Source organism: Alnus glutinosa, chromosome 1 (assembly GCF_958979055.1).
Source record: "Alnus glutinosa chromosome 1, dhAlnGlut1.1, whole genome shotgun sequence".
Lineage (NCBI taxonomy): Eukaryota > Viridiplantae > Streptophyta > Magnoliopsida > Fagales > Betulaceae > Alnus > Alnus glutinosa.
Window position 1 is genome coordinate 51,650,420 of NC_084886.1, and position 16,841 is coordinate 51,667,260.

The 16,841-nt window shown below is 32.4% G+C and overlaps 3 protein-coding genes across 4 annotated transcripts; 1 reads left to right on the plus strand and 2 right to left on the minus strand.

The window, feature by feature from the left end:
• Positions 1–5,488: 5,488 nt before the first annotated feature.
• On the plus strand, positions 5,489–7,736 carry LOC133862462 (transcription factor TRY). Its single transcript, XM_062298297.1, has 3 exons — positions 5,489–5,768; positions 5,945–6,032; positions 7,433–7,736. Exons 1-3 carry the CDS (start codon positions 5,714–5,716, stop codon positions 7,569–7,571), a joined length of 282 nt encoding a protein of 93 aa, XP_062154281.1. The 5' UTR covers positions 5,489–5,713; the 3' UTR covers positions 7,572–7,736.
• Positions 7,737–8,245: 509 nt separating this feature from the next.
• On the minus strand, positions 8,246–12,456 carry LOC133857860 (RNA polymerase sigma factor sigE, chloroplastic/mitochondrial). Of its 2 annotated transcripts, none has more exons than XM_062293231.1 (6): positions 12,283–12,456; positions 10,539–11,256; positions 10,258–10,404; positions 9,399–9,635; positions 8,958–9,221; positions 8,246–8,703 (listed from the first exon to the last, which is right to left on the minus strand). In XM_062293231.1, the coding sequence occupies exons 2-6, from the start codon at positions 11,244–11,246 to the stop codon at positions 8,506–8,508; spliced, it is 1,554 nt and encodes a 517-aa protein (XP_062149215.1). In that variant the 5' UTR covers positions 11,247–11,256; positions 12,283–12,456; the 3' UTR covers positions 8,246–8,505. The 2 variants fall into 2 exon arrangements, with proteins under 2 accessions (XP_062149215.1, XP_062149206.1); XM_062293222.1 differs by having other exon boundaries at positions 10,539–11,293.
• Positions 11,933–15,710, minus strand: LOC133861533 (uncharacterized). The gene is made up of 6 exons (XM_062297322.1): positions 15,340–15,710; positions 15,204–15,240; positions 14,710–15,021; positions 14,413–14,502; positions 12,283–12,347; positions 11,933–12,011 (listed from the first exon to the last, which is right to left on the minus strand). The coding sequence occupies exons 1-6, from the start codon at positions 15,708–15,710 to the stop codon at positions 11,933–11,935; spliced, it is 954 nt and encodes a 317-aa protein (XP_062153306.1).
• Positions 15,711–16,841: the final 1,131 nt, after the last annotated feature.

The window sequence follows — 16,841 nt, forward strand, 5'->3', positions numbered from 1 at the left end:
TTTTTTCTTTTTTTTTTTTTTTCATATTTTTGTTTATTCAGTCCTTCATTGAGGGAGTTGGGGTGCGAAAAGAAGAAAAAGAAGAAGTGAGAGGAGAGAGAACGTTTGGTATTCTTAGGATTATAATAATGCATTGGATAGCTACAGTCTACTGCTACCCAATGTTTTAGGGAAGCTGTTGCGGATGGTTTTATGTGATTTTTTTAGAGATTTTTCCTATATATATAGGGAATGGAATGTGCTATTGGGTATATGGTTTTATGCTGCTAATGCTCTAAGATTTTTTTGTTGTTTCCTAAACTAAGAAAACACCAAAGAAACAAAAGTTGTACCATTAATCTATGGGAACAAAAGTGATTTCCTTAACATTATTTTAATATAAAAAAATCTTAATCTTTCTTCTCTCATTCATCTAGCATTTATTTGAAACAATATAAAAATAACTTCGGAATGTTACGAGTAGTGCCTTCATACTAATTTTAACTTATAATTAGTTGGATTTTCTACCTTAGACACTAATTAATAGAGTAAAATATTACGAAAAGCAAAATAATAATGATCTGAGCTACAACTAAATTATCTTCAATCAATATTATTTACTATCATTAAATGTAAACACATAGCTTCCAAAGAAACACAACTATAATAAATAACATCATCTTAACCATTCTATGTAAACCTAACTAAATGAGCTAATTGTTCAACATCTTCAACCCATCGAAATGCCCAAATCTACAGTCCATCAAACCTGCTAATTTACAAAACAACAAAGTGTTTTATAGGTAAAAATTAACTGCGTGAGTCCACAATCTTATAAGTTATCACGAAACTAGTTATACGATGAGCCTTACGTATCAAATTGTATTACTTTAACCTTGGAAATTTAGAATGTTATGTGTTTTGCAACAAAGTAAGCATAATTCTGGAGACATGCAATTCACATATTGTTTAATGCATAAATTATGTTAGTGAAAATCTTATACATAAATTTATGTAAATAGTCATAACTTTTTTCCATATATATGGTCTATTCGAGCACTGAACCCCTTCTTGATAAGGTTTTAGTGTTAGATTCAAACCCATAAACTTTGAATTTTTTAGGTGTCGGTAGGATAATGCCAAAAAAAAGGAAAAAAAATAAGAGATTTGGTGAAGATCGAACATACTCTAGAAAGCAACAGTACTTGAAGAATGTTTTGGCTTCAATTAAGCTCGATCTTCTGTATATGTAAGTTCGTATTGGGCTTCATTGGTAAGGCAACAAGACAAATTTAATTTGGCTGTCTGGTAAGTGGACCTGATCGAGAACATGTCACAACCTATCCAATATTTAAATATTCACAAAGATAAGCATGTACCAGCCCATTGAAACAAAGCATCAATTATTCTTTAAGTTTATCCCATTAATAAAAAATAGTTATATTTTTATTATTGATGTGTAGGCTCATCCGTCCTTGATAATTTTAATTTTTAATTTTTTTTTAATAAGAACTCATTCAATAGCTTATGGATACTACCACATCAGTATAGTGAGATAGGAATAATAATCTGCTATTTTTTTATAGAATGTTATTTCTTTAATATATATATATATATATATATATATATATATATATATATATATATATATCGCGTGTGTGATTTATAAAGACACTTATGAATATACGTTAAATTCATTAGTTCCTTACTAGGTGAAACTGTGCTTTAATTTATAAGTGATCGTAGGAAAGCTTTAAATTAACTAATCATTTTAAATTAATAACATAAATGTAATTATTGCTTTTCCTAAGCCGTTACATCAACAACAATTACATTTTTATGTTCCACACTTACAACGGTTTATTGGTTTCATGGGACTAGAAAGGGCATTCTCCAAACAAAGCTAAACTTCGTTTGGCGAATGCTACTCAACACAATTTAGTTTCTTACATGACTACTTTATTTATAGAGTAATACTATATATTTTTCACACCTATTTATCATATTTATTTTATATCCGCTGAAGTTATATATTTAAGCTTAGGTGCTGTAAATTTTTTTACAGCACCTATGCCGTAGGAAATCTAAGGGTTTATCAATATGAAATGAGCGGTAAGAGTAGTAGAATGTATTTTATTCTTATCTTGATACACGTAAAGATACGATGATATTCAAAGATAAGAGTATATAGCTTGGGACAACATACACTATATATATAGTTTATACTGTTAAAAGGTCTCTGTACAAATTAAAACGGATCCTTCTGATGAAAATAGCATATATATATATATATATATATATATATATGTTCGATAATGAAGGACCACTACAATATCCATCGATTTTTTCGATCCTTCCCAACAAACAATGGTCAATAGGAGGGGATCTCAATGTCATTGAGTTCTTTCACTCGATCTAGCTAATTAATGGATGGGAAGAAACAGCAGCCGGCCTGCAGATGGCGTGACTGACGCATGAAGTGTTGTTAATGGCCGTGGCAGGCATGGTACGTACGTGAGCTCGTCGCTTGTATCGTACGCTTACTGCTGGAATATATGTAGTTCGGCGTGCGGCGTGACAACTCGATGACGATCGATGATCATGATGCTGTTTTATAGCGTGATGTTCAACCCACCTAGTTAACTGATTGAAGCGAAAAAGACAATACAAAAGACTAGCTAGCGTCCGTTGATCTTCTATATATTTATATATCTTTAGGGTTTTAATTTGTTCTTCATGATTTTTGCCTTGTTTTACTTAATTGTTGATTTATGAAGTTCTTATATTTATTATTGTAATAAATAAATGGGATAATTGTACCGTTAGTCCTTGTGGTATGTCATAATTATTTTTCACTCTCTATGGTTTAAAAAGTTTATGAGAGGTCCATGTGGTATGCAATAATTACGTTTTACTCTTTAGGTCGATTTTTTGTTCACCATTTTGACGTAATCTGTTAGCCCTACACGTCAACGACACGTCTCGCCATCTCCATCTTAATAAAAAAATAAATAAATAAACAAACTTATTTATTTATTTATTTATTATTTTTTTTAAAAAAAGGGCAGGCTTGGGGGTGGCTGGCCACCCCCTTGCCCCCATTTTTTTTTTTTGAATTTTAATTTTTTTTAAAAAAATAAGTATTTTTATTTATTTTTGGGAAAAGTACACATAACCCCCTTAAACTACCACCTCATTGTCAATGTCCCCCCAAACTACCAATTGTGTCAATGTCCCCCCTAAACTACCAAAAACTGTCAATGTCCCCCTAATGACAAAAATACCATTCATAAAATTATTAAAATAAAATAAAAACTAAAAAATATTTTAAAAAATATAAAATAAAAAAAATTTATACAAAAAAAAAATTAAAAATTAAAAACTGTTTTTTTTTTTTTTTGTTAAAACAAATTATTTTTGTAAGTTTCAGTTATTTCTTCGTTTGGTTTTTTTTTTTGTTTTAAAAAAAAAATCATTCTTTTTTCGTTTTTTTAATTTAATAAAAAACTGGTTTTTCCTTTTTCTTTTTTTAAAAAAATAAAATTGTTTTTATATTTTTCAGTTATTTTTTTGTTTAATTTGTTTAATTTTTTTTTTAAAAAAATAATTTTTTAGTTTTAGTTTTTTTTTCGAATTTATAAGGACATTTTTGTCTTATTCAAAAAAAATTAGGGTTATTTTTGTCTTTTTGTTGGTATTAGGGGGGACATTGACAATTTTTGGTAGTTTGAGGGAGGCAATTAACACAATTGGTAGTTTGGAAGGTACATTGACAATTGAGTGGTAGTTTGAGAAAGATATGTGTACTTTTTCTTTTATTTTTTAATAAATTTATAATATTTTATTAAGATTGGACATGTGAGCGCCACGTGTCACCAATAAGATGACGACACGTGGCACTAAAGTGGCATTTGACGGAATCTGTTAAAAATTTTAACAGAATTTGACGTCAGGGATCGATTTGTAATTATTGCATACCATAAGGATCTTCCATACACTTTTTAAACCATAGAAAGTGAAAAATAATTATAGCATATTATATGGACTAATAATGTAATTATCCCATAAATAAATAAAGAAGGAATTTATTTTTGAGAAGAAGAAGAAGAAGAAGAAGAAGAAGAGAGAGAGAGAGAGAGAGATAAAAAGAGGTGGGGTGTTTGTCAGTTTGTCTTCTCTTTTCTGATCGATGGCAGGTTATAGCCAATTATTAGGATACGGCAACAACCACAACACTATTAGGTAATGATTATGACATTAATGGAAATATTATGAGAAACATAATTTATTTCTCCATCAATTTTTATTAGTTTTTTAATTTTTCTGCAGGTACACCACTATCTTTTATCTGGTTGGTTTTAACTTTTCACCCTAATAGCATTCTCATAGTTTTTCAACTATATTTTTAATATAAAAAACAAAATTACTTTTTATTTTCTTATAAAAAAACACCTCACAACAATTTTCTTTCATTTTTTCCTATATCATTAAAATATTATTTTTTTACTTTTACTTTAATTATAAGTTGGAAAAATAAGATAAAGTATGAGAGAGATAATATATTTTTGTAACTTTTTAAATTTTTTTTTCTAAAATTTAGAGAACAGATCTCCTTTAAGAAAATTGTTGTGAATGTTTTAAGACAATGTAATATAGAAATAGAAATAGAAATATTAAAATTGATCTAAAAATATATAGGATCCTCCGAATATTAATTACATATATTTTTTCTCCATAATAGCTTTTATTATTTTTTCATATATCATTAATATATTTTTTTTTCTTTACAAAATACAAGTTTCCTATTTATCTTCACTTTTTTTTACAAAATTTCAAAATAGTTCAAATTAAATGAAGGTAAAGAGAGGACAGGGAAGAGGGGAGAGAAAAATATTGTGTTAAAATAATGAATATGAAAGCTAAAATGCTACTGCTATCAAATTCATTAGGTAGCATGTGGTTTTTTTTTTCTAACTTATGAATCTTTTCATATATTATTTAAGAAAATAAACAAGCTTTAGAGAATCCGATGAAAGTGCCCGTATGAGATTATGGAGTGCATTTGTATATCAAAGAAAAAAGTAGTTTTACTCCTTAAATTTTTTTTTTTGAAAAAAAAAAAATTAAAGAGAAAATATGAGAGTGCTCTAAAAATGAGAAATATGGTTCAATATCTAACGTCCATTGACTTAAAAAATGAATTATAGATATGATTACAATGATGAGGATGAGTCTGGTGCACGACTTTTTTAAACGTCTCACATGCAGGTATTATTTTACTTTTAAGATATAGACAAGGCTTATCATTTTCAGATTAACTGTATATTAAACGTAACTAATTACTCAAACATGCAGTAGCCTTTAATTATTAATATTTAATATCTCTATCTTTTTTCTTATTGTTTTATTGTATATATATATATTTCTAAATGTTTTACCTGATCAGTTTTCCCCCCCTAGCTCTCACTGTCTATTCAACTATCGATCTACCAATTCGGTTCAGGCACGAGCCTACAAGTCAACACACACACACACATGCATCTGCTATAGGTTCGTTGGGCCGGCAGTCCTATCAATATATATATAATGTACATTCTCTTTTGTTTGGACTCCCAGACACATATACTCTGTTAATATCCCTTATAATTACCTTCCCTAGGCGCGCAATCCACAGCTTTTCTTCTCTTTCCTTCTCTCAAAAGTTTTCTTCATCTCCACTCTCTTAATAGAAACCATGGGCGGTCGACGTCGCCGGGCACAAGTCGAAATCACCAGTTTTGAGTCTGAGGGTCAGTGTCCTTTTCCAATTCTTTTGCCTTTATATATATATATATATATATATATATATATATATATATATATATATATATATGTTTGCTTTCAACAATGGAGTTTTTTTTTTTTCACTCATTTTCTGCTCTTAATTAGATTAAACTTTTTGTTTTGTTTATTTGTCTGGACGCAGAGGTTAGTAGTATTGAATGGGAGGTTATAAACATGACTGATCAAGAAGAAGATCTCATCTATAGAATGTATAGACTTGTTGGGGAGAGGTAAGCTCATGATCATCACTACAAAACTATCAGTACATAATGTCAGTCGCCCTTAATTTGCTTCAGATCATATATTTCGATGAACAATCGAATTGGGCCCCAGATATTTGTGATTTATATACAATTTCTAACGTTTTCTCTTCTTTCTAAACAACCCCATTAACCAATTAAATCACACTCTTTTCTACGTAAAACCGAGTGAATTAGGTGGTAGATCAAGATCCATATATTACATGGGGAAGAAAGCTTTCTTTTTAGAGTCTGATGCCAACGCACATGGGCATGCGTGAATGAGTGTAGAAAAGAAGTTGTACTGATCGACTAGAACAAACGTGTGGACTGTGTCTTTTGGTCAGACGCCCTAGATAAGGCTTACTAGTACTTGATTATGCTGCGCAAAATCTTCTTATGGTATATAAAATTAATGCATGCCTCCAATTTATTTTTATTATTTATGATTGTCTTTTGTAGTGCAATGCTTGAAATTAAAAGGTTGTGCTCCAAATGTTGTTAGTTTGTCCTTTTTAATTTCGGTATTTGAAATCTCAGCTTCAATTCATGACTGGTTTTGTGCTTGTATATATATATCGATCCTTAATATTTCGGACAGCTTGTCATAACCAAAGACTACCCATAACCATTTGTGTAAGGGAATTATCATTTCTTTATCAACTGTTGCTATTTTTGCATTAGGGGTATAATAACATTAATCCAAAAAATTGTGGATTCAGGATTTTTAATTCATGACTTCTATTAATTTCGATACAATGTGAAATTAATTACTACTTATCTCAAAAAATTTTATGATACGAGATAAGAGATAATTGGGTCTTATAACTTTATTTAAGTTCTATTAATTAATAATGGGTTATTAGTATTTAATTTTTAAGAGCCATGGGTGTTATTTTATAATTCAATAAATAAGTTTTGCCCAAAGTAAATTAATTAGGCTATGGTTATTAGCTTATTTAATGGGTTTTGTTCAAAGTCAATCAAATTATGGTTAAGGTCGAGCCAATGAATCTATTTAAGTGTGCCTTTATAGTTTATACTCCAAAGTAGATCGACATGGCCGGAGATTTATGAATAAACATATGTTGTTTGAGACTCCATCGCTCTTCATTATTGACCAATGAGACTTTGGTTCAAGTTAAAATTTATTCGAAGTGGGACTTCACGGGATACAGCTAGCTAGGGTTGTGAGACTCAATCCTCTCAGCCTTATTTTTTTTTTTTTTTTTTTTTTTTTTTTTTGTCCGTTGTTTTGATATCCAGCCTGCATCACTTAAGTTAATAAGAAATGATAGACTAAATTAATATCCTAACACATAGAGGCTATATATATATATATATGTATATTCTGGTGATTATCAAATACTAACACTTGGGGTTCCTTTCAGGTGGGATTTAATAGCGGGAAGGATTCCAGGCCGAAATGCGGAAGAAATAGAGAGGTTTTGGATAATGAGACACTGGGAAGGGGTCGGTGATAGAAGAAAATTGCATAAGAAAGAGAATTCCAAAATCTTTGCTCATTGATTTTCAATTGCTACACAAAAGTTGTTTCTGTCTTTAATTGTTTTTTTGGCTTTTAAATTTAGCGAATAAATAAATATATATTTTTTGAAACTCTCATAGCTAGCAATGGATATTATCATGATTAATAAAGAATCTTCCCCCACTCCCACTTGTAATCTTGGCCAATGGATCAACAAGTGAGACAAATACAGGTATATGCTTGAATTGTCTATAGTTTAAAAAAAGTTGTGGCGTATTCAAAGTTTTGCAGTGGAGCAGATCGACAGGCATAGCTTCCAAGAAATTGCAGCATATTTGTCTTCATCAGGTGCTGTCAACGTTACTGCTCAAACCTTATCCTAACTCCTATCATATCATATCATATCATATGAGCTGTTGGCTTTATATATATATATTGATCCATTCATCTGGTACCTTCCAAGCTTTGACTAAATAACTCAAATGAATTATGTTAAAAATGAAGAATTTCATAATAAGATGAAAAAAATTAAAGAAAAAAGCGGAAGATCGATGGAGACGAAGAATTTTCGGGTGGTTAGGCCTTGTACTAGCTTAATTACATTGCCAACATGAGTTCACAACATTGTGAAAAAGTGTGAATCGTACCTTAATTTGTTTAATTTGTATATCTATTTAGAATAGATGTAGGAATATATGAATTCTTGAATTGCTAATTAGAACCGCCACTCTATAATTTTCATCACATTGATATAATGTGAAAACAAATAGTACACATTTCATTTATACATGGCTTTCTTTTCGTTTATCTAGCTTCCTTTTCCTTTTTCCTTTTTCTTTTTTGGTTGTTACAATGGTTTGGGTGGTTAAAAGAGTATATATAATACAGAGACCAAGTATACAGAAGGATTTGGTAAGCAGAAAACCATGAGAGGGAAAGAGTTATACAAGAGACGTATATGATGCTGTATTCAGTTTATACTAAATGTTGGCGAAGATAATCCACTCGAGCTGGATGCTTGAGCTTCAGTAAAGCCTTGACTTCATGCTTCCGAACCATTTCTCTTGAAATATTTAAGTTGCCAGCAATCTCTCCCAATGTTCTATCACCTTTACCATCAAGCCCATATCTTTGCCTCATTACCAAGCTCTCCTTGGGCTTTAGAGAATCAAGCTGGATAAAAAAAATCAAATACAAGTTTTTAAGTTCTGACATCCATTTGATCCTAAAAGCTTAAGCTGATAGAAAGGTCTAACATCTAATTCACTAGCAGATTCTCAAAATCAATTATATTTCATGTCCATTCAAAAAAAAAAAAATCAACTGGTGAAAGAATTCAATGAGTTGAATGACATTTGTTTAGAAGCAAGAGAGAGTAAGCTATATATGCAGAACGAAATGCAAGGTTGGTGAGGATGAGTGATTACCACATCATCAAGAGCAAGCCTGAGAAGAGCAGGTTGCCTCCAGTTATCAGCTCCAACACCATCAACATCAGTGATCCCCTTAATGTACTCTTCTTGTGTGATTGCATGCCTTGAATGAAGAGAGAAAACAGGTTTCGCGGCTTTCATAACTTCATGATACCTCTCAGGGGAGATACCAACTTTTTTTACTATCTCTTCCTCTGTTGGTAATCTATGAAGCTCAAACAACAACTCAAGCTTGGCTCGCTGGATTTCTACTCTAACCTGCATAAAAATAAGTGAACACATGCATATATATTAAGCACGTCGATCTGCCATGTTATTTCTACTGTTTTTTTACCTCGTATTAATTGCAACAATGTACCACTTTCACAGGAGCTCAATATGCTACTATTAACAAAAAGAAGAATAGAAAGATTAATTGGGAGGAAGAAAGCATACCGATTCGAGGCCAAAAGAAACACGAGTAAAGCTTGAGAGTGTCATGGAGCGTATAATGGCATGCCTAATCCAAAAAAGACTATAAGTGGAGAGCCGGAATCTCCTTTTTGGTTCAAAACGATCAATGGATGTAATAAGTCCCTTCACTCCTGCCTGGCAAAGGTCTTGAAACCTTGGGCCATTTGCAAAGTCTTGAAAATACTTGTTGATTACAAACAAAATGAGCCGGAGATTGTGCTGCAATTGACATAAGCCTTATGTGTTAATCCACAGATCCTTAAGAGAATCAAAGCATTCAATGTAATCAGTTCTTGGTAAGCAAACTAAAAGCACCCATATATAGCTATTTGCTTAATGCCATCTGCAGACAATATACTCAGCCTCAACTCTTGATCAGAAGATACAAAAGCCATAACTAACACAGAACAGGACTGAGACTGAGTTTTTATACCATCACAGGAAATTAAAATATGCCTATTGTAGCCGAGGTCACTTGGACTGGAAGTCAAATTTTGTAATTAATTGTCACTCACGGCACATTTTATATGCACCATAAATTTTAAGCCAAATTGACCCTAGAAAGATACCCATTTCTGACATAGCCGTCTCATTTCTTTACAGGCGCTCTTTGAATGTGCATTTTCTCTTTGCTTTAATGTAAATTATGTATCCTCTAGAATGTGTTTTAAATGAAGATGAGAAGACCTCTAGAATTTTGCCTAAATGAAAAATGAGAGAACATGCCTCTTTGTTGCTAAGAATAAAAGAACAATCAACATCTGAATGCCACCCTAGTTCAATGAAACTTTTAGCAGCAATTCCGCTTAACCAAAGGGAGTGGAAAATAAAAGAATACTACCTTAATGAGCTTGTTTCTTGCAGCTCGACCAACCCCCATGCGTTTTTGTACTTGAACTACTTTCATATTCATTGCTTCAGCTAGTTCGCCTTCTGTTGGTTCTCTCCCCAAATCTTTTTGCAAATTCTCTTTCACTTGAAGGAGTGCCTAATTGTCAGAATTCATAACATATCAGCCGAAGATAACTCAATTTCATTTCAAAAAAGAACAGAACTAATATGCAAATTTGAAATACAGAGAAAGGGAAATTTTCATATCCAAATTGGAAATAGAAGGCCCACCTTCATAGGTTGCATCAACTTGAACAACCAAGCATGTTCAGAAGAAGGAAGAACTGGAGGTATCCTCATTTTTTTCCAGTCCAAACTAACCAAATCAGTTGAAGCCGAGTACTCCCTTACAAGCTGCTCAATCTTCACATTTTCATCCTTAACATCTTTCCTCTTCCGCATTGGAGCAACCACTTTATCTTCCTCGTTCTTTTTCAACGCAATCCTTTTATCAAGACTCAACCTTTTAACCTTCTTTGTTTGGTTCTTAATCACATTATAGCCGGTTCTCCTCTCTGCTTTTTCATCACCTCCACTAATCTTCCTCCTCCGCTGGCTTTTTCTCATCATGCCACCTACAACATTTTCCACATCAGAAGCATCAGATGCTGGGCTTAGCTTGTATATGTTTTCAAGCTGGGTGGCGGCTTCATTGTAATCCACTCCCAAGGTGGTACTCGGAGAAGCTTCATCTGTAATGACAGCTTTTACTCTTCTCAAAGGTTTGTTAGCTTTTCCTCGTCTCTTCCGTCTATCCTTACTGGTTTCTATGGGTAAAGGGATCTGATCCTGTGGTGCCACCAATGCAGTGCTATTGGATTTATCTGCTTTAAAAGCTACTATCAATGGTATTTTCAAAGTAGAGCGTTGAGCTGAGAATTTCGCACTCAAACCAAGCGGAGTTCGAGCAGCTGAGCTGGAAACAGTCACAACTCCCATGCCAAGTTGCCTGAGCAAAGTTTCAAAAGATGAATGAGACCCAAATCCTGCAATCACAAAAGAAGCATGTATTCCCAGTTCATTTCAGTCCTCACACAAATTTAGGAAGCACTAGGTCTGTTAAATCACCGTTCATCCTAAGAAACTAAAACTAATAGGAAAGGGTAACCCTTTAAGTGTGGCTCAAACACCTCCTGAACAAGTGAAATCCGATGCGTTGAATATTTAACGGGAATAAGAGGTAAATTAATGAAGATAAGTTCTAAACTCAGAACGTTTGGATCTGACTCATCTTAAAAACTTAAGCGAATAGAAAATAATAAATTTAATCATTTAATTAATATTTTAACAAGTTCCTCCATAGAACTGTAATACAATTCCCGATATTAATTCTGTGACACAACATAGATATGGCTCCAAGACCAGAAAAATTACAGATTGTGTCATTATGCCGGCAAAATTGCATATGCAACTTGATCATCTTCATTAAGCTTGTTTATCGAAATGCCGCCAAAAAAACTAGCAATCTAAATCTTGCACCAATACTCTCCTATTCAACGGGTCACCTTACTGATTATTAACCCAAATAGGCTGATTCTAAAGAACCCAATTTCATTTTTTTCCCACCAAAGCAAAAGCAGGCTGTGATTAATATAAACTTGAAATGAACAAGTTGACACCCCCCATCAAACTTCCTGATCAGACTCATCAAGGCTTTTATATACAATCTCAAACAGGGCACCCTTCTTTTCCACTGACGGTATACTTCAAAAATCAAAAGGAAACCTCAAATAGCTGCATATAAAGCCGTAAAAAATCATCTAATATATGCCCGTATGGACCAATTCACCTTACGAACGATTTTATGTGTCCAAATCATTAAAGTACACAAAAGAATTCACTGCTGAAACATGTCACAACACGTTCTTAGTAAAATATATCATCAAGATTCTAAAGTAAGGTACACCCAAGGCATTATAGACGTTTCCCTTAAAACAAATTGAAAGGAATTCAAATCAGAACCAGACCCACGTACCTGGATGATTCGTCAGTGTCTGATCCTACTTGCCCAGTTGACACACGAGTTTTAGGATCTCCAAACTGTGAAAGTTCGGGAGTTTATGTACGAAGAAAAACTCATAATTACGTGAATTACCGTGTCCACAATTATGTCTCCTGCAACCAACGGCGGAGATTCTGGGCCTCAGAAATCAACGGCAGATAATGCAAACACGCGGGGAAGTTAAGTCTTTAATCAGAAGGTGGTTAACGTGGCTATTACAGGAGCAGAGAAAATGATCGTTGGGAGGTTCCAATGTGGCGACTTAGGAGTGGTCCGAGTGGAGGAGAATCTTCCGGGAAGGTATGGATGGTGCTGGTTCCACGTGGGTGGCTGTTATTGGGTGAGGAATATGACTTCAGTTTTTGGGACCCACTTCGTGTGGTGGTCTGCGGAATCTTCACGTTGCGCAATAGCAGCCATGTGAAGTAGAAATAGAACTCGAGGATTAGAGGTTGGGGACTTGGGGTGGGGATCCGTCAAGCATTTTTCCTTTGTTTATTATAATTTCTTACATATTTATTTTGTCACAGGATATAGGTATTCTTGCTTGTAATTTGGTATTTATTAATTACTGTATTATATTAGAGTAGTAAAACTCTTTCCGGGACGGATTTAGGGGGGCCGGTATAGGCTATGCTCCCCTCAATTCTAATATAGAAAAAAATAATAATTAGGTAACAAAAAAAAATTATAAGATAAAAAACAAAAAATTAGCCTATTGACCCTTATTAACAAGTTTTTTTAGCCCCTAGCCCCTACTCATAAAAACTTCAGACTTCATCCCTACTTCGCATTCATTTATTATACTCATTTCATACGAATTCAAATAATAAGTTTTAATTGACTTTTTTTTTTGTTAAAAATAAAAAATAAAAAAGATTCACATACCCATTTCAAACTATCACTCAATTTGATAATATCCCATCAAACTTTCAATTGAGACAATATCCCTCCAAACCACCAAAAAATTGTCAATACACCCCAAGACCAAAAAAAAAAAAAAAAACTAAAATTTTTTTCAATAATAAAAATACCACTATAAATTCGAAAAACAAAAAAAATAAATTTTTTTTTTTTGAAACACACGAACAAAATATTTTTTTTAAAAAAAAAAAACTAAATTTTTATTAAAAAAACTATTTGTTTTTTTTTTTTTTAAAAAAAAAAGAATATTTAGTTTCTTTTAAAAAAAAAACAATATTTTATTTTATTTTGTTTTAAAAAAAAAAAACTATTTTATTGAATTTTATTAAGGGTATTTTCATTGTTGGAGAAATTTTTTGTAGTTTGGGAGGGGGGACATTATCTAAATTAAAAGTTTGAAGGACATTGTCAATTGAATGGTAGTTTGAGGGGTACGTGAACATTTACCAAAAAAAAAAAAAAAAAAATCTCCAACATATGCTTTAAACCTCCCACATTCTCAAAAGTTTAGTGGCTCCACTCCAACAAATTCTTTATACACCCAATGTCTATATTTTGCTAACATGCTTGTCCAATTTTAGACGGCTAATGTAACTAGTTTACTTCATTTTTTTTAATCAATTCTCACTATTTTTAATTGCTTGTCACAGTTTCCTAAAGGATTTTATTGGAAATAAAATAATAAAAAATAATATTTAAAAAAAGTAGGAAGATAATTGTTGGAGTGTGTATTAAAAAAGTAATAGTTCGAGTAGAGAATTGTGCCCTTTTTTTTTTTTTTTGATGAATTAAAACTTTATAGATCAATCTCAAACCAGAAACAATCCCTCCAGTAAAACTGGATGCAAAACTCCCAAACAGGGAGAAAACAACACATGCTACAAAGAGTCAACAAACCTACACCAAACAAAATAACAACAAATACAGTAGAAATTATAGAGGGTGTAGGTTCCAAAGATGAACTAGGTTGACATTATCAGCAATCCTCTTAACATTCCCCTTAAACAAGATCCTTGCCCTGACCATCCATTTGATTTGAACTACAATATTCTCCTTTGTTCTAGGAGTATTCCTAAATGTACAAATCATTTCGTTGCTTCCAAAGATGATAAACTGTAGCTGCAAAACAGAGTTTACACGGGGTGGCTTACAGACTTCTCCCTCTCAAAATATATATACTCCACTTTGCAACATCTGTCCACTCCACACAAGGTCATAAATCAAGCAAGAAGCCATAAGGTTCCTCCATATCCTCCTGCTAAAGCTACACTGAAAAAAAGAAAAGAAAAGGTGTTCTATGCATTCCTGACTTCCATAGCAAAACAGGCATATAGTATCTCTTGCATATCCCCAACGACACATTCTATCCTTAGTAACAAGAGCATTCCTAAATACTAATCATAGGAGGAATGAGTGGCGTGGAATTGCCATGGAGAACCACAATACTTTATACCAAGACACTTCTGGCTGCCTTACCCTTTTAATATCACCACTCCGGGAATTCCAAATATGCAAACCAATACCTTCGATTTCAATTTCGGGAAGATTGATTTGAATCTTCACAATATTATCGGATCTAGCACATGGCCAAAACCGGTCCCCATTACGAATTGTAGAAGAAAGTCTAGCCCCTAGACAACTCCCTGCATCATATATAGCTCGAAAACCAAATTTGTCAATCAAGCATCTAACAGGATGCCAATGATCATACCACAAAAAGATCTGACTTCCATCTCCGAGTTTGAACCAAATGAAATCCTTTGCCACCTCCCTAAGCCTAAGAAGCTTCTTCCAACTCCAAGAACAAGAATGGGGAATAAACCAAGACCTCTTCCCCTTAAGCCAATAAATTTCCACCCAAACAACCCCGCTTGAGCAAACAAATTCCAATTATAGTTAAGCATGGCTGCTTGGTTGCATATATCCAATCTTTTAAGTTACAAACCTCATTCTCTTTTAGGAACACATACTTTGTCCCAAGCTATCTTAGCCTTAGCTTTAGAATCACTGCCACACCACAAAAACTTGTTAAGTTTATGTTATAGCAATCGGATAACTTTCTTGGGAAGGATAAAGACTCTAGCCAAGAAAACCTGGAGAATAAACAAGACTGAAGTGATTAATATAAGTCTCCCTGCAAAAGACAAATGTCTTATAAGCCAAGAGTCCATCCTAGTCGAAATTTTTGCAATCAGGGAATCATAATTAGCAGCCAAGAGCCTCTTAGTGATAAGAGGAACCCCCGAGTACTTGATTGGAAGAACACCCTCAGACATTTGCAATAATTCCAACAAATCCTTCTTTTCCTCCACATGAACTCCACTATAAAAGAATGTGCTCTTAGCAGGATTAACCTTTAGCTCCGAAAGGTCTTCAAACTCGGCAAGAACAACCTTGATTGTACTAAGAGAAGCCATTTCAGCTGCAGGAAAGATTAGCAGATCATCAACAAAACCTTGATTATTTTTTGTTACCATTACTACTATTATTAGGGGCCTTATTCTCTTGTAGGCCTTAAGCCACCACCTAACTCACCTGAATAGATGAACATGCCCTTTTTCTTTTCTTTTTTTTTTTTTTTTTTTTTTTTTTTTTTTTTTTATTATTTGATGTAGAGTTTGACCTCTCATGTATATACTATACCAGTATTAAATAATATCAAAATAATAATTAGATAAATAAATTTTATTATTTTGTGTAAGTTTAAAATTTTCAAACTATTAATTATTTAATATGATGTTTAGGCGGTGAAATAAAATATTCAAATAATAATTAATTTCATGATTCTCTACTTGTTAAAATCTTTTAAGATAATTGTTAATTGAACATTTACGACTAATAAACGATTGACCTACACTCCTACTTAGTTGTAATAATTTAATAAATGAAAAAGACAAGTCGTACGTGCAACTGTTGTGCACCAATCAGTGCTCCTAAAGTATATTTAGGTTTGCGATTTTAATAAGTAAGATTTTAAAATAACGATTTTAAAATGTATAATTTGAAAAACGTGATTTTTAAAAATACAATTAAACGTTTGACAAAATCGTAATTTGACTTTTAAAATTACAATTTTTTTAAAAAGCAACCCTAAACGATTTAATTTTTGCGATTCGATTTAAAATCGTACTTTTTATTTATAAAATTGCAATATCAAAAGCATCCTTATAGTAATCGTATTCAAACAAGTCAATCCATGATGGCCAATGGTTTTTGATACGCAAATTGCTAGTTTACAATTTTTTTTATCACTTGTTGACCCGTATAGTATTTGATGGAAACAATGTTGAAATTAGAATTTTTCATTTGACGGGGCAATAAGGGTTAAGTTTAATTTTGATAGGGTCGAACTTATTTTTTATTTAACAAAAAAAAAATTTAAATGAGGGCATGCCCCTTAGTCTTAATGCAGTTCTGTCTCTAATTTGACGATATTAATTTTTTTTTTTTTTTTACTATATGACTTCAATCACATTTTGATACATGTCAACAAATTATTAAAAAAAGAAAAAAAGAAAAAAAAAAGGAAAAGAAATTGTAAGTGAAACATGAATGAGTCCATATATTACTACACCCAATTGCAAATCCCTTATATAATATATAATATA